This window comes from Garra rufa, chromosome 24, assembly GCF_049309525.1.
Source record: "Garra rufa chromosome 24, GarRuf1.0, whole genome shotgun sequence".
Classification (NCBI taxonomy): Eukaryota; Metazoa; Chordata; class Actinopteri; order Cypriniformes; family Cyprinidae; genus Garra; species Garra rufa.
The window spans coordinates 26,515,823-26,537,897 of record NC_133384.1 but is presented as its reverse complement, the minus strand read 5'-3'; the positions used below and the strand labels follow the sequence as shown (position 1 = coordinate 26,537,897).

At 33.2% G+C, this 22,075-nt stretch overlaps 1 protein-coding gene across 2 annotated transcripts in view; it reads left to right on the top strand.

Annotated features, from left to right (window-relative positions):
- stag1b (STAG1 cohesin complex component b) overlaps window positions 1–22,075 on the top strand; it is a 31,070-nt gene that overhangs the window by 1,205 nt on the left and 7,790 nt on the right. The window contains exons 2-28 of one of the 2 annotated variants that reach the window (XM_073830383.1): window positions 9,415–9,554; window positions 9,634–9,751; window positions 9,842–9,979; window positions 10,078–10,174; window positions 11,888–11,964; window positions 12,051–12,255; window positions 12,341–12,492; window positions 12,577–12,650; window positions 13,555–13,678; window positions 13,802–13,900; window positions 14,029–14,108; window positions 15,116–15,223; window positions 15,334–15,448; window positions 15,920–16,037; window positions 16,136–16,239; window positions 16,329–16,421; window positions 17,507–17,596; window positions 17,714–17,917; window positions 18,005–18,075; window positions 18,161–18,248; window positions 19,854–19,934; window positions 20,040–20,132; window positions 20,257–20,431; window positions 20,749–20,885; window positions 20,968–21,069; window positions 21,171–21,319; window positions 21,450–21,578. In XM_073830383.1, coding sequence (XP_073686484.1) covers window positions 9,526–9,554; window positions 9,634–9,751; window positions 9,842–9,979; window positions 10,078–10,174; window positions 11,888–11,964; window positions 12,051–12,255; window positions 12,341–12,492; window positions 12,577–12,650; window positions 13,555–13,678; window positions 13,802–13,900; window positions 14,029–14,108; window positions 15,116–15,223; window positions 15,334–15,448; window positions 15,920–16,037; window positions 16,136–16,239; window positions 16,329–16,421; window positions 17,507–17,596; window positions 17,714–17,917; window positions 18,005–18,075; window positions 18,161–18,248; window positions 19,854–19,934; window positions 20,040–20,132; window positions 20,257–20,431; window positions 20,749–20,885; window positions 20,968–21,069; window positions 21,171–21,319; window positions 21,450–21,578 — 3,050 coding nt within the window. In that variant the 5' untranslated portion in view covers window positions 9,415–9,525. Of the gene's footprint in view, window positions 1–9,414; window positions 9,555–9,633; window positions 9,752–9,841; window positions 9,980–10,077; window positions 10,175–11,887; window positions 11,965–12,050; window positions 12,256–12,340; window positions 12,493–12,576; window positions 12,651–13,554; window positions 13,679–13,801; window positions 13,901–14,028; window positions 14,109–15,115; window positions 15,224–15,333; window positions 15,449–15,919; window positions 16,038–16,135; window positions 16,240–16,328; window positions 16,422–17,506; window positions 17,597–17,713; window positions 17,918–18,004; window positions 18,076–18,160; window positions 18,249–19,853; window positions 19,935–20,039; window positions 20,133–20,256; window positions 20,432–20,745; window positions 20,886–20,967; window positions 21,070–21,170; window positions 21,320–21,449; window positions 21,579–22,075 lie in introns of both variants that reach the window. The other variant, XM_073830382.1, reaches the window with a different exon arrangement.

Below are 22,075 nucleotides of genomic sequence, written 5' to 3'. Positions count from 1 at the left end.
TTTGTTTTAGATTATACTGCTTTTTAAGGTGAGATGTTGGCAGGTGTCTGTAAATTCTCATCCTGAAGCTGAGTAAGCACTGAACAAGCGATATCCAAATGTTGTTTGTGCACTTTCTGAGTGTTGATTCAGCACCGAGCCATAGTAGTACAACACTGTTGCTTTTTGAGGGAAATGTGGTTTATTTATTTATAAAATGAGAGAGTATTTTGTCAGTGCATCAAATATTCTTAAGTTAAGAGAGAGGAAATTGTTTGCCTCAGTTGAATGCTGTATTACTTGAATATATATTGTTTGGTTGTACAGATTGTATAGCTTGCAGTGGTTAACATGCAGTATTCCATACAAAATCTAAAATAGCAAGGAAATATTAAAATGAAAACCTGAAAAGGTTGAGGAATTTTATAGAAAGTCTTCGAAATCTCAGGAATTAATGAAATCTTATAGGTTTAATATGCTAGAAATTGCTCGCAGATAGAGTAAAACAGCAGATTCCCACATTTGCCAGCAAATTTGTGACCCTGGACCACAAAACCAGTCTTAAGTAGCTTGGGTATATCTGTAGCAATAGCCAAAACTACATTGTATGGGTCAAGATTATCAATTTTTCTTTTATGGCAAAAATCATTAGGATATTAAGTAAAGATCATGTTCCACAAAGGTATTTAGTACATTTTCTTCCACAAACTTAATTTTTGATTGGTAATATGCATTGCTAAGAACTTCATTTGGACAGTTTTAAAGGTGAATTTCTCAATATTTAGTTTTTTTTTTTTTTTTTTTTTGCACCCTCAGATTCTAGATTTTCAAATAGTTGTATCTCAGCCAAACATTGTCCTATCCTAACAAAAAAAAAAAACATACATCAATGGAAAGCTTATTTAGTCAGCTTTCAGATGTACAGGGTCATATTTCTTCTTTTAATTAATTTTATTTCTGGTTCACATTTGGTCTGAATAATCCAATTGCAAAGCAATCTGTTTTTGAAAGCTCGTGCAGTAATCGACTGAAAATGTATTGGAAATGTATTGTACAAAGTAAAAGAAATCTGTATTTGCTTTGTAAATACTTTCTATTTCCTCTTATTAAATTATGTCAGACATCAGAATTGCTCAAGTTTCACAATTTCTAGTACCAGGCTTTGATCTGAGACTGTTTTGATGAGGATTTTAGATGGAATTTGTGCTGGTTGTAGAAACCCACATTAGCTGTCCAACAGCTTTGGACACTTAGTGTTCGATACACTGTCTTGCTAAAACAGTAAAGCCATTACTTGTTTGAAACGTAAAATTGTTGCGCAAAATGCTGAATGTTTTTGTATCTAAAAGCGTAATCAGTCTTAGAGGGTTAGAGTCATATTTATAAAAACATTACTGGATTTACTCTTGAAGTACATTAGTCTTATTGCGTGTGAGTGTTTCTGTTTGTACTGTTGCCAGGAATCTGATGGCGTTTTAAATGCATCAATTGAAGGCAGTGTTGTGTAATTCTATCTATACATCTTGGCATAGGCAAGGGATGCATTGTGTATAGTGTAAAATGGTCTATTCACAATAGACCAGGGGTAGACCATCCCTGGAGAACTTATTATAGGCTTGAAAACAACCTAAAGCTCATCTTCATGTGCATCATGGCTAACTTAAAAAAACAACAACTAGAAAGTCTATTTCTGTGATGGCAGGCCTCAGCTCAAATGTGCTGATTATCTCTCACTTTTATAGAGTGAACTGTAAAGCAGAAATATTATTAAAGACCATGGCAGTTGGTGTCCTTGGCTTTGTCCCTCTGGAGAAAGTCAAAAGCTCTCCTTAGTGTATTACAAGCAAAAATATTCGTTACTTCAGTCATTCATCTTTTTTGCATTATTTAGCGTTTGCATATCTGCGTGTCTGTATTTATGCAAAGATAAAAATATGCCTTTGTTGTTTTTGTATGAAGAATAGAGTGCTTTTCAGAAGTGTTTATTGGAATAAGTGACGGCCAGATAGTCGTATTAATATTAAACTAGCGTGACTTCACCTTTCTGTTGTAGTATTATGCCCTCTCCTGAGTACGGGTGTTTTTGGCAAGCAATTTAGATGCGTGACATGTATTCCAGGAGGCCGTTGTTGCCATGGAAACACCCTCACTGTCGGTCATATGCTCTTATCCTGGAATTTTATTGGCTGTGATACGAAGATCAATGAATGTTGCTTTAAGAGATAAGAAAATCACATCACCTGTGGGATGAATGAATAGTGCTAATTACAGAAGCGGATGTAGATTTGTTTCAAAGCAGTTTTATGAATAGTGATGTGACTGGGGTTTTAATGCTTGTGAAATCCTTCAGACAAGGCTGAAGGTACATGTATGTTCATGATAAGTTTATATGCTTATTAAATGTTTTACCATTTAAATAGTAGACTTGCTTACAGTATAAACCTGTTTGGAGTAGTTTAGTTCTGATGTGCAGTTTTGCATAAAACAAACATTGTTGACTATCTTTTTTTTTTTGTATTTTAGCATAATAAGGAATTTACTTTCACTTTAGAATCGACTGTGTACCATGAAAAGCCAAAACACATTAAAGGGATAGTTCACCAGAACATTTCTGAAAAAATTACTCACTCTCAGATTGTTCCAAAACCTATCTGTCTTACGTGGGACACAAAAAAAATTTTTTAGAGTCTTGGGGGTTTGGAATGACATGATGGTGAGTAAAAGATGACACATTTTTCATTTGTGGGTGAACTGTCTCTTTAACCCTGAAAATGAGAGAGATTGCTTTGAAGTTGTATCAATGGTTGGATGGATGTCATATTCTGTTTTCTCTTCTCTAAAGCTGGTAATATCAGAAAGATCATAGTTTCAACACCCATTGTACATTTTTGATTTTGTGTGTGTGTGTGTGTGTGTGTGTGTGTGTGTGTCTGTGTCTGTGTCTGTGTAAGTAGCAGGATATATTTGTAGCAATAGCCAAAAATACATTGTATGGGTCAAAATGATTGATTTTTCTTTTATGGCAAAAATCATTAGGAAGTAAAGATCATGTTCCATGAAGATATTTTGTAAATATATCAAAACTTAATTTTTGATTAGCCAATATTACTCAATATTTAGATTTTTTTGCACCCTCAGATTCCAGATTTGTAAGTAGTTGTATCTCAGCCAAATATTGCCCTATCCCAACAAACCATACATCAATGGAAAGCTTATTTATTATTATAATATGAATAATTGTAAAATAATAAAGTATTTTGACAAATGTAGTTAATTATGGTTCTATTGCATATATATATATATTTTTTTTTTCCACATTTACTTGTTATTTGTAACAGTGTAGCCTGCATTATTTATTAAAAATGTAATAATTTTCCAATATATTCCAATTAGTTTATTACTTTACGTAGATTTTGAGGTAAAATGTGTGAAAAGGATTTAAATATAGTAAAAATGGTTAAACGGAACTAAAATGTGCTCATTGGTATCCAACATTCAATACTTTTCCAATAATTTTGGAATCATTTAGAATCATTTTCCAATATATTCCAAATAGTTCATTAACTTTTATACTTTTTTAAGGGGATGTTGGGGTAAAATCTGTGAAGAAGATTTAAATATAGTACAAATGGTTAAACTGAACTAAAAATGTGCTCATATTGGTTTCTAAAATTCAGTGATTTTTGAATCATTTGGATTATTTTTCTAATATATTTCAATTAGTTCATTACTTTTTCTACTTTTTTTTAAAGCAGATTTTGAGGTAAAATCTGTGAAAAGGATTTAAATATAGTAATAATACTTAAACAAAACTAAAAATGTGCTCATTGGTTTCCAAAATTCAATAATTCAATACTTTTCCAATCATTTAGAATCATTTTCCAATATATTCCAAATAGTTCATTACCTTTTCTACTTTTTCGAAGCAGATGTTGGGGTAAAAACTGTGAAGAGGATTTAAATATAGTACAAAAGGTTAAACAGAACTAAAAATGTGCTCATATTGGTATCCAATATTTAATAATTTTGGAACCATTTATAATAATTGTCCAATATATTCTTATGTTCTTTGTTACTTTTTTTAAAGCAGATTTTGGGGTAAAACCTGTGAAAAGGGTTTAAATATATAAAAATGGTTAAACAAAACAAGAAATGTGCTCATATTGGTATCCAATATTCAATAATTTTGGAATAATTTATAACTCATTTATAATAATTGTCCAATATATTCTAATTAATTTGTTACTGTTGTAAAGCAGATTCTGGGGTAAAACCTGTGAAAAGGATTTAAATATAGTAAAAATGGTTAAACAAAACAAAAAATGTGCTCATATTGGTATCCAAAATTCAATAACTTTCCACTAATTTTTGAATATTTTTCCAATATATTCCAATTAGTTCATTACTTTATCTACTTTTTTAAAGCAGGTTTTGGGGTCAAATCTGTAAAAAGGATTCAAATATAGTCAAATTGGTTAAATAATGAACTAAACTAGAAGAACTAAAAATGTGTTCATATTGGTATCCAAAATTGAATAATTCAATAATTTTCCAATATATTCCAATTAGTTCATTACTTTTTTTAATTTTTTAAAGTATATTTTGAGGTAAAGTCTGTGAAAGAGATTTAAATATTAGCTAAAAATTGTATGGCTACTAATTCTAAGTAGGGCTGGTAATTCAACCTATTTCAGTGTTAAAAATGAGTAAAAGTGAGTCATTTTGTGAAGATTGTTAGCGCTTAAACAAACAATGTTAAATTTATCTACAAGATCTTTGTCATCTAGCTAACAGCTCAGTTCCACATTGACAAACCACATGAAATTACATTATTTAGAAAGTCAATGTTGGTAGCGCTTCTCGCCGCAGCCCACTCGCCTGAAAAGACCTTGATTACGCTGATGTCTTAAGACAGATTTTGATCTATAAAACATTGAGTTTTCTTTTAAACCTTAAGGTGGGAATGACTGTCGGCGAGACAAAGCGAGAGCGAACGCTGCTTTTTCTCACAGTCTCTCAGGGCAATTGTCAAGCTATTTCGAGTGTTTCACAGATCATTAGAGACTGCTGTCTGTCCTTAGCGCAAGTGTTTATGAGATGAACAGATGAAGGGAGATATCCACTCTCGTTTAATGTGGATAAACAGTCTTCACTTTTATACCAGCCCACATATAGACTACGATAGATGTATAGCTCACAGTATACTCATGTACAGTGTTTAAAAAGACTGTGTTCTGACACCAGTATGAAGAATTGCTAAGAAAAAGGGAATGGCTCACAAAAGGGTTTGTGTGGTTATGATTAGGAATGTTTACATTTGTGAATTTGGCAGACACCGTAATGCAAATTTTAGCAGTGGGGATTGATTTGCATTTGTGGTATGATGTAATAGTAGTAATAAGCTACAGAAAGAAATGTTATTTAACTAATAATTAAATAATTATAAATTATGTATCTTTGGATCTTACCCTGTTCGGAGTAGAACTTGCATTTAAACAAAAAGGTCTTTCATTTTCACATTTTCTCAGTCATTTTAATTACGAGTCAGCAAGGGTAGTTAAAATCTATTTTTGCTCCTTGTCATTGTTAGTTGTGTGCCGTCACCGTGAGCTTGTTGCACTTCTGAAAGCATTGTTTTCTGTGGAACAACTTTAATTGATTCTATTCTGGTGATGTTTGTGTGCTTAAAGTGGTAAATATGTTTAGTAGTAAGTGGTTATGTAACATAAGCATGAAGAGGTAACCAAACCATCAAAGCTAAACATCAGACGCAGCTATCAGAGGTTTGTTCATGATGCACAGACTCAGAATGGGCAGTTTGCTCTGATGTAAGCCAAACTGAAGCATACTGAGAGTGTCTTTTTCACATTCAGTTCCATTACTAAGTGCCTAGAGTGTTTTGAAAGAAATTTGTTGTGCACGAGCTTGAAAATAGCCAGTTGTCGGATGCAAGGAAAGGGACATAATTGGTCTGATTTAAAAGCATCTCACCCAGCCGGTGCCAAGAATAGCCTCATTTGACTGTCATCATACAGTGTAAAGCATTTAATAGTGTGTCCCTAGACTCTAATGAATCTTTGCTGCTTGCTCTACCAGCTCGATGAGAAGCTGCAGGCCCATTAGCACATTCACTGATCCATTGCTTTCTGCGCAATGGTGTTACTAGCCACATCTACACTTGTATTTAATCTTGACCCCCTATGTGATCTCTTGTACTTCGTTTTGGTTTGAATAGAAATGCAATGCATGTTTCCTTTTAGGTGAATGGTTTTTCCATTAGTAAATAAGTTGTACACAAGAAAGGAAAGTGCTTTTGACAAACACCTTCACATGAGATGAAGTAGCCTAATACATACTGTTTTATTTATCATGCAGCAGGTCAATTGAAGATCACATGACTAGCCAAACACCTATTTATAACCCCACTGTTACTGGAGACTTTTGCTGAATAATCATTGAAGAATTAATGAATCATTTCTCGGCATTCTATCCATCTATTTCTTCCTGTAAAAGTGTGTGTGGCCTTTTGTAAATTTTATGGGTGTGGCTTCTGGTCTCATCCACATCTAGTTATTTTTAACTGTACAAAACGGCTCATTTCACTGCTTGATATTGCAAATTGGTGGGTCTTACTATGTTATTTTAATGTATTTTAATTATTAGCGCACTGGTTCGTAGTGCAAACAGTTTTACCATTTCCTGTTTTCGCTATTTCCCTATAGCTGATAATAAACCGAAGGTCTCGCCCATAGGCTTATTTCCACATTGAGGAAAACGGTGGATAATACTCTTGATATTATCTAACTGAATTCAGAGAGATTTAGAGAGGAGAAGGTTCCTTTTAAGGTAAAAACAGTCACTCAGACGCCAACTCCAAGTAACTATTTTCAGTCATACAGGTACATTTATCAGATAAAAATAGATGAAAACATTCAAAGCCTGTGTGAAAAAAGGCAATTGGTTCTTTTAACATCCATATTGAGTGCTAATATCTACAATTTGTTTTAATATTTATGTGACCCTGGACCACAAAACCAGTCATAAGGGTCAATTTTTTGAACATCTGAAAGCTGATGTATAATCTGAAAGCTGAAAATAAATAAGCTTTCCATTGGTATATGATTTTGGTTTGTTAGGATAGGAAAATATTTGGTTGACATACAACTATGAAAAAATCTGGAATCTGAGGATGCAAAAAAAAAAAAAATCTAAATATTGAGAAAATTGCCGTTAAAGTTGTCCAAATGTTCTTAGCAATGCATTTTACTAATTAAAAAGGTAATTTTTTTTATAAATTTATGGACGGAAATTTTCAAAATATCTTCAAGGAACATGATCTTTACTTAATATTCTAATAATTTTTGGCATAAAAGACAAACGATAATTTTGACCCATACAATGTATTGTTGGCTATTGCTACAAATAAACCTGTGCGACTCAAGACTGGTTTTGTGGCCCAGGGTCGCATATATATTTAAGAAATGGTAGATGTTAACACACAATATGCATGTTAAAAGAACCAATTGCCTTTTTCACATAGGCTTGGAATGTTTTCATCTATTTTTATCCGATAAATGTACTTGTATGACTGGAAACTTGGAGTTACCAGGATGACGTGTGAGCGACTGTTTTTACCTTAAAAGGACATTTGGTTGTCTGAGTTTAGGGCGGGGCGACCTGTTTGGTAATAATAATAGCCGCTTTGAGGAAACAATTGTTTGGTTTGGTTCTTGTAACTGCATCTTTAAATACCAGAGGATTTCAGATTGGCTGCTCGCAGTCAAAGTCGAGAGTCATTTCGACTAAATGATCTTTTACCATGAGCCATTGAACTGGTGAATGTTCCTCCATTGTATATTGCTGACATTGACATTCATATTCTACTATTCCCCAAAGGATTCGGCTCTCTTCACTGTCACCAGCCTTCACCGCTGAGGTGTAAATTACATTTCTTTCCTGCGCTGTACCCTCAGTACTACATGCTGTACTTAACACTTACTCAGAAACAGCATGTCTGATAAACTAGAGCTATTTGTGTGTGAATAGCGTTATTTTAATCAGTATTTGTTTGTGTATGTCCATCTCTGGTGTGATTATGTAACGATCAGCTGTTGAGTTTGACAAAACTGTGTAGTGTTTTTTTCCGGAGCACAAGCCCAGAGTTTCGGCCTGGGCCATATTTACTGAGATATCCAAATGTGTATGGGGGAGGGGAGTGTTACAGATGCAAAGTAAGGGGTTTTATTTTCTCCTTATGTCCACTTAGACGGCAGATCGGTCTTAAAAACCCTGAAACCCTGTATGCAGGGAATTCTAGCTTGCATTCCTTTCGAACTTCATCCATATGTCTGTTTCGTGGTTACGTGTGGTGATTCAAGGGTTTTGAATCCTCAGTATCCACAGAAACATCTATTACTACGGTGTGGAAAGTCTCCTCTGGGGGTGGGGAGCCATCTTGTGTTGGTTAAGATCAAATCATGTGTGAAGATGTATCCGAGTGCATTTTCTAAATCAGTCAGGGATGGAAATATGTGATTTTCGTATTATCTAATAGTGCAGATATAGTCTGATCTAATTTAGATCCGTATACATCCCATCTCCACTTGACATAAATGTGTTTAGCCGTCCTATCTGCCACTGTTTCTGCTGTTTCCACAGCAACAGGGAAAAGCCATGCTTGGGATGCCCCCTAATGGCAGTGTTTCTTTTGTCAAATGTAATTTAATTTTTTGCCTTAAAGTACAAGTGATTATGACACATTTTATTTTGCTGTAATAAAAAAATAATAATTATGATTGCATTTTGAGTTGTTGCATATTTTTGTGCTTTTGATCCTGGATTATAGTTTTATTGGAAATCATGGGTCATGCTGTCCCTAGTGGCTATGTGATGTTTTAATTTTTATTTTTTAAAAACAGTTTTAGTGTTATGTATTTTATTTATAATATAATGATATGTTTTAAATAAATATTGAAATATTTATTTAAATAAAAAAAAATATTAAAAAATATGTGTGTAATGTTTCTATTTTTAATGCTGTAAAATGGCAATTATATTATGTATACATTTTTCTTATTTAATATTTTGAACAAATATTTAAGTGTGTGACGTTTTCTTTTTTAATTTTCTTTTTATTTAAAATATTTTTTGGTATTTAAATTTTATTTATACTGTGTGATTTTTTTTTTTTTTTTTTTTTTTTTTTCATGCTTTTAAAATTGCAATTTTGGTGTTATGTATAGTTTTTTTAAATGATTATTTAAGTAAACACATTATAATCTAAAATGTAATAAATGTCTAATAAATTGCAGTTGCCAGGCTGCTTATGTCATATTTTGTACACTTCACTGCTTTTTGTACTGTTTTGTATTTATCTGCATGTAATTATTCTTCATATCAATCTGATCTGACTTTGTGTTTTCTCTCAATTCCCAGGTTATGTGATCTGAAGCATTCTGGGCCTGAACTGAAGAATCGCAAACGCATTCACGCCTTCACTGGGTGATTCATTTTTAGAAGTCTGCTTGTTTTGTTGGAAGACACAACATGATCAACTCAGACTTTCCTGTGTTGCAGTAAGTAAACACTTTAAAATGATAGGAACTAATTAATGTTCTTACAAGTGTTAATACACATTTGTGTTACTCTGTGCAGGGACTCGTCAAATGATGGGCAAGGCGACACCGTGAGTCTGAGCATGAGCGTCAGTGAGTTGGATGACTCTGGAGAAGGAAAAGGCAAGAAAAAGAGAGGCAGGCCTGGAAAACAAGGAGTAAGACCACCACTGCATTACATTTATTTTAATTCTAACTGCATGCTGTCAAGCATTTGTCCTAATCTCACCTCTTTTTTTGTTTGCCAGGCTGCCAGTAAGAAAGCCAGAAGGTCTCCGGTTGATAAAGGCGGGAGAAGACCGAATGGAGTGGCCCATCAGAATGGAGAGGGCACAGACCCCACCACTCTGTTTGAGGTGGTCAAACAAGGCAAAAGTGCCATGCAGGTAAAACACAACACATCAAGTGTCACTCTGTTTGTATATTTGAGGTGTAACCATGCTAAGTGACAACATGCGTTGTTTTTCCTTGCATTTGTTTCCAGTCCGTCATTGATGACTGGATTGAATCTTACAAGCAAGACAGAGACCTTGCACTCCTAGATCTAATCAACTTTTTCATTCAGTGTTCTGGCTGTAAAGGTAATTTATATCATTTATTTCTCAATACAGCTCCAAAGTTGTATGAATTCTGGTCAGTCGGCATCATAAGAATTAGGGTTGGGGAGAAAGATGTTAATGCATTGCAATTCTTTCTCAAATGATTGCGGTGTATCAAAACAATTTTAAATTAAATAACATTTATATTTAGGTACATCTAAGTTTTTTAATGTTTTTTTTTTTTAAGAAAAAAAATTGATTCAAAATACAGCAAAACAGTAACATTTTGAAATATGTATACTATTTAAAATTACTGCTTTATATTTGAATATATTTAAAACTGTAATTTATTTCTGTGATCATAGCTAAATATTCAGCATTATTACTTCTTCGGTGTCCCATGATCCTTCAGAAATCATTCTAATGCTGATTTGCTGTTCAAGAAACATTTTTTATATTATTATCAATATTTAAACGCTTTTTCAAGATGTAATTTTTTTTCAAAATTCTATTCTGAAATAAAAAGCTTTTGTAACATTGTCAGAATCAGAAAGAGCTTTATTGCCAGGTGTCACACACACAAAGAATTTGTCTTGTTGTTAGGAGCTTCCAGTACAGAAAGTACAAAAATAGTGCAGACATACAAAAAGTTAATGTAATAAAAAGACACTAATATTATAAAAAAAAATTATACACTATACCACTGAAAAACTTGGAGTCAGAATTTGTATTATTATTATTTTTATTTTGGGGAAAGAAATTGTATAAATGAATAATTTTATTTAGCAAGGATGCTTTAAATGTATCAGAAGTGATGATAAAGACATAAATTATGTAAAAATAAAAATAAAATTTCAGATAAATTGTTCCTCTGAACTTTCTGTTCGTCAAATAATAATTCTAAAGGATCATGTGACTGGAGTAATGATGTTCAGCTGTGAAATTCAGCTGTAAACTCACAGGAATAAATTGCATTTTAAAATATTTTAAAATAGAAAATAGAAAAAGTTTTGCAATTTTGCTGTTTTTGCTGTACTTTGGAGCAAATAAATCCAGGCTTGGTGAGCAGAAGAGACTTCTTTAAAAGAAACAAAAAATCTTACTGTTCAAAAACATTTGACTGGTATAATAATAAGGTAATATATTACAGAGGAATCACAATCATGAGACTAAACTTATCCCCCAATACCTATGTACAGCCACAAGAAAACAAGATTTGGCAAGTAGCCTCTTAAATCGTCAAGCTCATATGCTGTTGATGAAAAAAATTAGATGCTTTGAGAATTATCATTAATTAAAATTATTTTAAATATGAATAGGAATCACAGATACTCTACCATTTAAAAGTTTGGGACTGGTCATAATATAATTAGAAAATATATATTTTTAATGGGTTTTAAAGAACCATTTATTGGCTCAGAAATACAGTAAAATAGTAATATTGTCAGACATTATGAATGTTATCAATATTGAAAACAGTTGTGCTAATTAATTTTTTTGTGAAATCTGTGATACTTTTTATTCAGGCGTCTTTAATAAAATAGAAATTTAAAATAAACAGTAAACAGTAATTATTTGATATCTTTTGTAACCTTATAAAGGCCTTTACTCTCACTTTTGATAATTTTAATGCATTCTTACTCAGTAAAAGTACAATTTAATAAAAATAAAAATATGAGTAGGTGAGTGTATCTTTTGTCTAATATTTCACGAACATCAAACTGTACTGAAGTGTTGTTTTTTTGTGAATCCCAGGTACTGTAAGGATCGAGATGTTCAGGAACATGCAGAATGCTGAAATTATCAGAAAGATGACAGAGGAGTTTGATGAGGTTTGTTATTATTTTTTATCATATTTCTTCCAGCTGAGTTTTTAAATATTAATGAATTAATTAATTTCTCTGCTCATCCAATCTAGGACAGTGGCGACTACCCTCTCACAATGGCAGGGCCGCAGTGGAAGAAATTCCGATATAACTTTTGTGAGTTCATCATGGTTCTGATCCGTCAGTGCCAGTACAGCATCATCTACGATGAATACATGATGGACACAGTCATTTCTCTGCTCACTGGGCTCTCAGACTCACAGGTCCGAGCCTTCAGACACACCAGCACGCTGGCAGGTCAGTCCTTCAACATTGACCTTCAGATTATACCTGAACCTGCAGCAGAGTTATTCATTTGTCATGTGTCTTGCTTCTGCTGCAGCAATGAAACTGATGACAGCACTGGTGAATGTGGCTCTGAACCTGAGCATCAATCAGGATAACACACAGAGGCAGTATGAGGCCGAAAGAAATAAGGTTGCGGGGAAGAGAGCAAATGAGAAGCTTGAGCTGCTGTTGGAGAAGAGGAAAGAGGTGGGATGGTTTTATTTTCTTCCAAGTTTTGGTCTACTGTCACATGAATTAGAGTTTCAATGTGTTGTTTATTTCGTCTTCTAGCTCCAAGAAAACCAAGATGAGATTGAAAACATGATGAACTCAATTTTCAAGGGTATTTTTGTTCACCGCTACAGGTAAGTGGCATACAAATAGCACATTCTTATTGATTTATTAGTGAATTAGTCAGAATCTAACTTTTAAAAATCCTTTTCCATGAAATCACAAATGACTGAAACTGAGTTAGCCTACACTAACAGTCAAAAGTTTTTGAACAGTAAGGTTTTTAATGTTTTTTTTTTTTTTTTTTTTAAAGAAGTCTCTTCTGCTCACCAAACCTGTATTTATTTGATCCAAAGTACAACAAAAACAGTTAAATTTTTTTATGTTTTACTATTTAAAATAACTGTTTTCTATTTGAATACATTTTAAAATGTAATTTGTTCCTGTGATTTTAAAGCTGAATTTTTAGCATCATTACATTCTAATATTCTGATTTGCTGCTCAAAAAAGATTTATTATTGTTATGTTGAAAACAGCATTTCGGCATTTATCTGAAATAGAAATCTTTCGTAACATTATGCATGTCTTTATCTTCACTTTTGATCAATTTAAAGCATCCTTGCTAAATAAAAAATATTAATTTCTATGATTATGAAACTTATTCCAAGCTTTTCATCAAAGAATCCTGACAAAATCTACTTGACTGTTTTAAATATTGATAATAATAATAAAAAATGTTTCTCGAACAGCAAATCAGCATATTAGAATGATTTCTGAAGGATCATGTAACAGTGAAGACTGGAGTAATGATGCTGAAAATTTAGGTTTGATCACAGGAATAAATTACGTATTAAATTATTCAAATTGAAAAATTTTATTTTTATTTTAAATAGTAAAAATATTTCAAAATGTTTCTGTTTTTGCTGTACTTTGGATCAAATAAAAGCAGACTAAAAACATAATCTCAAAACATTTGACATGTATTGTATGTTTTATAATCTTGTGGATTTCATATTGTGCTTTCTTGATTTCTTTCAGAGATGCCATAGCGGAAATCAGAGCTATTTGCATAGAAGAGATTGGCGTTTGGATGAAGTTGTACAGTGATGCTTTTCTCAATGACAGTTATTTGAAGTATGTGGGTTGGACGCTACATGACAGAGTATGTATTTATTTATCTGTGTGTTAATCACACATAACATACATTTTAAATTATATATACTAGATTAAATTTTGTGTTGTTAATGTAGGTTTTTAAGATTGTGTAAAATGTAATACTTTACAGCAAGGTGAAGTTCGACTGAAATGTCTAAAGGCCCTTCAGACGCTCTACACCAACAGAGAGCTTTTCCCCAAACTTGAGCTCTTCACCAATCGATTTAAGGTAACATATAATGCCCAATTCTGAATATTCTATGACAGCTTTTATTATATCTCTCCATACCTTTATTACAATGTTCAAAGTGCTGTAGGCATCAGTTTGGAAATGTTATGTCACTTCCTGTCTCTCAGGACCGTATTGTGTCCATGACGCTGGATAAAGAGTATGATGTGGCAGTAGAGGCCATACGACTTGTCACTTTGATTCTGCAGTAAGTATTTTTTTTGCACAATCCTTATTTTTTGAGATTCTTGAAGCATACACTGCCATTCAAAATTCTGGATCAGTAAGATCTTTTGATGTTTTTAAAAATGACTTTTCTGCTCATCAAGTCTGTGTTTATTTGATTAAAAATACAGAAAAACAGCAATTTAAAGTAGTGGTTTTCTATTTTAATATGTAATGTAATTTTTTCCTGTGATACAGTGCTGAATTTTTAGCATCACTACGCCAGGTCAGTCTTCAGTGTCACATGATCCTTCAGAAATCATTTTAATATGCTGATTTATTATCAATCTTGGAAACAGTTTATTTTTTTGGAATCTGTGATACTTTTTTTCAGGATTTATTGATCAATACAATGAAATGTTAGGTAGCACAGCTGTTTCTAACATTAATAATAAATCAGCATATTAGAATGATTTATGAAAGATCATGTGACACTGAAGACTGAAATAGTGATGCTGAAAATTCAGATTTGCATCACAGAAATAAATATGTTTTAAATATAAGAAAATAGTAAACTGTTATTTAAAATTCCAGTAATATTTCATAATATTACTGTTTTTTCCTGTGTGTTTATGATAAAAAAAAATGAACTTTGAGCATACAAGACTTCTTTAAAAACATTAAAAAATGTACTGATCCCAAACTTTTAAACAGCAGTGTACATTTATATTATATTTATACACAAAAAAATTTATACAGTATTTATTTATTATAGAGAGTATTGTTTATTTCAAAATACAGTATGCTACATTGTAGTGTTGGGTACAGCAAATGTAGTAGGTATTTATTGCAAAATAATATTGTAATAGAATTGTTGTTTTATTTTAGAATAATAATATTAAAAAAATATTGTATAACTAGTAAGAAGAGTTCCTTACATGGCGTCTCCTGTGTTTCTTATAAGATTTCTCTTGTGTGACTTGTTCTTCCATCTCTCATGTTTTTCTACATCCTTAATTCTCTTTCATTCGTTTTTCTTCCCTCCTGTAGTGGTAGTGAGGATGCTCTGTCTAATGAAGACTGTGAGAACGTCTACCATCTAGTGTATTCGGCTCATCGTCCTGTTGCTGTGGCAGCTGGAGAGTTCCTTCATAGAAAGTGAGATGAATGATTTTTTTTTTTGACAGCTATGTTTTACTCTCCTAAAAATGATGACAGCACAACAAACTCCTCAGATGTTTTAATCAGTTGGTTGTGTCTGGCTGCAGGTTGTTCAGCAGGCATGACCCTCAGGCTGAAGAGGCTTTGGCCAAAAGACGAGGCCGAAACAGCCCTAACGGAAACCTTATAAGAATGCTAGTGCTTTTCTTCCTGGAGAGCGAGGTGAGAAAAATGAATTTTTGGTGGTTTTATAAGCAGGTTTCATCATGTATTTCCCAGAAATTAAAAGGAAAGTTCACCCAATAATTTAAATTCTGTCATTAATTGCTAACCCTCATGTCATTCCAAACTCATTAGACCTTCATTCATCTTCAGAACACAAATTAAAATATTTTTAATGAAATCAAAGAGTTTTCTGACCCTGCATTGACAGGTTCAAGGCCCAGAAAAGTAGTAAGGATATTGTTAAAATAGTCCATGTGTCATCAGTGGTTCAACCGTAATTTTATGAAGCTGTGAGAGTACTTTTTGTGCTCAATGAAAACAAAAATAATGACTTTATTCAACTATTTCTTCTTTTCAGTGTCAATCTTCCGAAGGGACAGCAATTTAATTAAGATTCCTGCTTTCTTATATCCAGTTCTTAGCTATTTATTGCTGTTTGTCTAACCATCCTCCTGTCTTGTATTGTAGCTTCACGAGCATGCAGCGTACTTGGTGGACAGTCTGTGGGACAGCTCACAGGATCTGCTGAAAGATTGGGACTGCATGGTCGAGCTCCTGCTGGAGGACCCTGTGCAGGGAGAAGAGGGTAAAGACATCCACATTTATTTCAGATCTTTCTGGATGGAGCTAGCATTTTTCTCGGTGTTGCTTGTCAGTCTTGTCTGATTGTGGGTTTTGTTGTAGTGTTGGGGGACCGGCATGAGAGCGCACTGATCGAGCTCATGGTCTGTACCATCAGACAGGGAGCCGAAGCTCATCCGCCTGTGGGCAGAGGAACAGGAAAAAGGGTAAGCTGTCTTGGAATTGGTCTTTTCTGTAGACATATTGTAGACTCTAGGTTGAAAGACTTTCTGTTGTTGTTCTGTTCTTCACTCAGGTGCTCACTGCCAAAGAGAAGAAGACACAGATTGACGATAAGAACCGACTGACTGAACACTTGATTGTTGCTCTGCCTATGCTGCTTTCGAAGGTAAAGTTCTGATAACATCAGAGTTCACAAGACGTGAGAATATTCTCACGGTTTTTGGTTTTCGGTTTTCAAAACATCAACTGTACAATAAAAACAAAACCAAATTACTTTAAAATTATAATTTAAAAAAATCTCTCATTTGTGATTTTTAGTAAAGATCATGTTTCATGAAGATATTTGGTAAATTTACTACCGTAAATATATCAAAACTTAATTGTTGATTAGTGATATGCATTGCTAAGAACTTAATTTGCACAATTTTAAAGGTGATTTTCTCAATGTTTAGATTTTTTAGCACCCTCAGATTCCAGATTTTCAAATAGTTGTAACTCAGCCAAATGTTGTCCTATACTAACAAATCATACATCAATGGAAAGCTTGTTTATATCCTTTCAGGCATTGTATAAATCTCAGTTTAAAAAAAATTGACCCTTATGACTGGTTTTGTGGTCCAGGGTCACATTTTTTCATTGTGATGGTTTTTGTTCTTCCTATTTTTGTTGTCGCACACTACTGTCAAATGTTTGAAATCATGAGATCTTTTTTTTTTTTTCATGTATTTGAAATAATTATTTTATGCTAACCAAGGCTGCATTTATTTGATCAAAAATACAGAAAGAAACACTAATGTTGTGTAATGTTATTTCCATTTAAAACAATTCTCTGTTCTTATACATTTAAAAATGTAATTTGTTTCTGTGATGCAAAGCTGAATTTTCAGTAGTCATTACTCTAGTCTTTAGTGTCACATGATCATTTAGAAATCATTCTAATATGCTGTTTTGCTGCATTTTTTAGTATTTCCTGAGCACCAAATTGTTATTAAATTTCACAACTGCTGTTTGTAGTGTATTTGAAACAAATAAAAAATGAGGAAACAATTTTAACATTTTAAAAAATTCTTAATGAATTCAAACTTTGATTGGTAATGTATATGAATAAATATATGTAAAAAAAAAAAAAAATACTTTTTACCAATATATCCAATCTAGCTTGCAATTGCATAAAGATGCTGAATTTAACCTGAGTGTTGACTTTGAGGGTTATAGAATATATGCTCACATTTGTTCTGATTTTGACTTTAGTACCAGACTGATGCTGAAAAGGTGGCGAACCTCCTTCAGATCCCTCAGTATTTTGATCTTGAAGTCTACAGTTCAGGACGAATGGAAAAGGTTTGTTGTAATTCTTATTGTGACATAAAAAATCTAGACTGACACGTTGTGTTTTGGTCAAGTGTTTAGTTGTTTTCTAATATTTATTCCTATATCATTTTTTTTGGCTGTGTTTAGCATCTAGACGCCCTGCTGAAGCAGATCCGGGTGGTGGTGGAGAAGCACACTGAGATGGAGGTTCTGGAGGCGTGTAGCAAGACATACAGCATCTTGTGCAGTGAAGAATACACCATCATGAACCGCGTAGACATCGCTCGCAGCCAACTCATCGACGAGCTTACAGACAGATTCGCTCACTCAGTGGAAGACCTGCTGCAGGAGGTAAAAAAGCAGTTTCATCTTATGTATGAGTATTAAAGACTGGCCCTTTATGCATTTGAATTAATTGTGTCTTTACTTTTTTGCCAGGGTGATGAAGCAGATGACGATGACATTTATAATGTTCTTTCAACGCTAAAGAAGCTAACAGCTTTTCATAAGTAAGAAACTGATTTCATCTGATTTTGTCTTTGAAATGCAGTGTATGTCTACAGAGCATTCAGGTTTGTTTTGTATGCTTTTCAGTGCACATGACCTTACAAAGTGGGACCTTTTCAAAAATTGTTATCGATTGTTGAAGATGGGGATCGAACAGGGCTCCATGCCAGAGCAGGTAAACGTGTTAAACCGTGAAAATGGATGGCAGTCGATGGAATTCTGAATATCTAACTTGATAACATGAAATAAATTGGCATGAAAACTTAAAAAAACAAAAGTAGCTGTATTGCATCAATTTACATTAAAAAGTTTAGGGTTGATTTTTTTTATTTTTTTTTTATTGAAATTAATATTTTTATTCAACAAGGATGCATACATTGATCAAAAGTGACAGTTATGATGTTATCAAATATTTTTATTTCAAATAAATGCTTTTCTTTTGAAGATTTTGAACTTACTCATTTAATAATTGATAATAAGAAATGTTTTTTGTGCATTAAATCAGCATATTAAGATGTTTTTTTTTTTAGGCTTATGTGACACTAAAAACATCCAAATTTATTTATAAAGCACCTAATAAAACAACTAAGTTGACCACAGTGCTGTACAGTGAGTTCAATTAAAAGAATATAACAATAAAATAATAAATAGAAAAATAGTAACACTGTAGTAAAAACAAGCTTTGGCGTTACAGGAATTTGTTACTTTAAAAGGTATACAAATAATAATATTTTTACAATATTACTGATTTTTTTTTTTTGTAATAATAAATGCACAATAACCTAATAAATGCATCCTTGATTAACATAAAATGAGATGTAAAATGTAAGGAAAAAAATTATCTTTTTGACCCCGTACTTTTAAACTAGTGCTGTATAAAACTAAAATAGCTTGGCAAGCTGTAATACATTTTACATCGAACATATATTGATAACAAAAGAACTTGTACACGACCAATCAAAAGTTTTTGAACACTAAGATTTTAAATGTTTTATTTAAAAAGTCTCTTTTGCTCACCAAGCCTGCAATTATTTCATCCAAAGTACAGTGAAAAATATTTGTAAAATATCTAACAATTTTGATATATTCTTACTATTTAAAATAACTTTTATTTAAAATTGTTTTCTATTTGAATCTTTTTTAAAATGCAATTTATTCCTGTGATTTCAAAGCTACATTTTTAGCATCATTACTCCAGTCACATGATCCTTCACTAATCATTCATTTTCAGGTTTCTTTGATAAATAGAAAGTTCAGGAAAAGCAGCATTTATGTGAAATGGAAATCTTTTGTAACATTATAATTGTCTTTGTCATCACTTTTAATAGATTTAAAGCATTAAAAAGTGTTAAAGCACTTGAAAAAACATAAAAATCTTACTGTTCAAAAACTTTTGAATGGTAGTGTATATCATAATGTCAGATGCTGTAGCATGTTTAATAGTGCAGATGTACTGAAATGCATTCTGGGTTCAAAACCAAAAGTTCTGGATGCACTTGGCTGAAAACTGAGAATTCTTTGTAATAATTATTTATTATTTTATTAAATAATATAAAGTAACTTTTTATACGAGTTTTTCATTTAACTTAATAATTTAAATGCAAAAATTAAAAAACACAAGCCAATAGAATAACCACACGTTTACTGAAAGTAACACAATAAAAATTAAACAGAAAATGCCTTTTCTGACCAACAACTTTTGGCAGATGAAATTTCTGTGCATTTCTTTGTAACTCAGTGCATTAAATGTTGAGCCTGTATTCTCTTGTCCTGTGATCAGATCGCTGTCCAGGCTCTGCAATGCTCTCATTACTCCATCCTGTGGCAGCTGGTGAAAATTACTGAAGGATGTCCATCAAAGGTGCAGTAAAACCTATAATATACAATTTCCAAGTACATTAGTCTGGTTTAAATTCACACTCTAAGATTTATGAGTCCTATAAGTTCATATGTGTTTCCTGTGCAGGATGATCTTTTGGCATTAAGGAGAGTGGTGAAGTCTTTTCTAGCAGTTTGCCAACAGTGCCTGTCTAATGTGAACACTCCAGTTAAAGAGCAGGTGAGTACAGGCATTTTAGTGACCATTTCCCATGTTCTTTAATTATAATCTTAAAAAAAGAGACTCAGATAGCTTCAAACATTCGCATAGGAAATTTACGAGCTTGTCTGTTTTATCTCCACAGGCCTTCATGTTGCTATGTGACCTGCTGATGATTTTCAGTCACCAGTTGGTCACAGGCGGAAGAGAAGCTCTGGAGCCGTTGGTCTTCAATCCAGACAGCACTCTGCAGAACGAACTTCTCAACTTTGTCCTGGATCACGTGTTTATCGACCAGGATGATGAAAATCAGAGCATGGGTGCGTGTCTGTTCTGATACAGTTGGAGTTTTTGTGATTAGAGCTAGCCTGAGACTTAAGTGAAATAAATAGAAATTGGAGAATTTATTTAGAGAGCATTTACAACTTTTTCTTCAACTTGGAAACTGTTTGCACTACAAACCAGTGTGCTCATAATTAAGGTAATACAATAAAATAATATGGTAAAACACACTTATCACACAATATTAAGTAGCAAATCGAGTTGTTTTGTATGGCTTAAAATAGCTGGATATGAATGAGACTGGAAGCCATACTCATAAAAATTAAGACTAAAACATTGGCCTTTTTTTCAGAAGGTGATGAAGAGGATGAAGCTAACAAGATTGAAGCTCTTCATAAAAGGAGGAATCTCTTGGCCGCCTTCTGCAAACTCATCATCTATGACATTGTGGACATGCCTGCTGCTGCTGACATCTTTAAACAATACATGAAGGTATAAAAAAACAAATCAATTTTAGGCCACAGAGATCTGTATGGTTAAAAAGTGATTCAAATAACTGATGTTTATTTTTCAGTATTACAATGACTATGGAGACATCATCAAAGAAACTTTAAGTAAGACCAGACAGATGGACAAGATCCAGTGCGCAAAGACCCTTATCCTCAGCTTGCAGCAGGTATGAGATGTGATCACTTCACAGTAGGTTATGAATTTTCAATCTTGTAGATTCCTCCCTGATGCTTTAAATGTTCAATTTGGATACTTTTCTCACTGCAGCTCTTCAATGAGCTGATTCTGGACCAAGGACCCAACCTGGACCGAACGTCGTCCCATGTCAGTGGCATTAAGGAGTTGGCCCGACGCTTTGCACTCACCTTTGGGCTGGACCAGATCAAAACCAGGGAGGCCGTGGCCACACTGCACAAGTAAGAAACCTAAAGTTACTATCTAAAGAACGAAAAGCAATTATGAGCAGAACCAAAACTGATTTTAATGACTTTGGTTGTGTTTTAACTTTGAATGTTTGCATGAACTAACGTTATATGACAAACATAGGGATGGGATTGAGTTCGCCTTCAAGGTCCCGAATCCAAAAGGACCGGAGTACCCACCACCAAACCTGGCCTTCCTGGAGGTGCTCTGTGAGTTCTCCTCCAAACTCCTACGGCAAGACAAAAAGACTGTGTAAGTACAGACAGTTTTATGTGTGTATATTTTGTGCAGTAGCAGAAACTTGAATTTGAACACCCCTATTAAAGGACTATTCCACTTCCAAAATAAAATGTTCCTGATAATTTACACAGCCCCATGTCATCCAAGATGTTCTTGTCTTAATTTCTTTGTGACTCAAGAAAGAAAGGTTTTTGAGGAAAACATTCCAGGATTTTTCTCCATATAGTGAACTTCAGTGGTGCTCAACGGGTTGAAAGTTAAAGAAGTTCACTTCCAGATGATGTACAGAAAAAGATGTAAGAAAGATGTACAGAAAATGTACTCACCCCTTGTCATCAAAGATGTTCATGTTTTTCTTCAGTCGTAAAGAAATCATATTTTTTGAGGGAAAACATTTCAGGATTTTAGTATACTTCTATGGTGCCCCGAGTTTGAACTTCCAAAATGTAGTTTAAATGCAGCTTCAAAGGGATCGCTCTAAACGATTACAGTTTATATACTTTTTAACC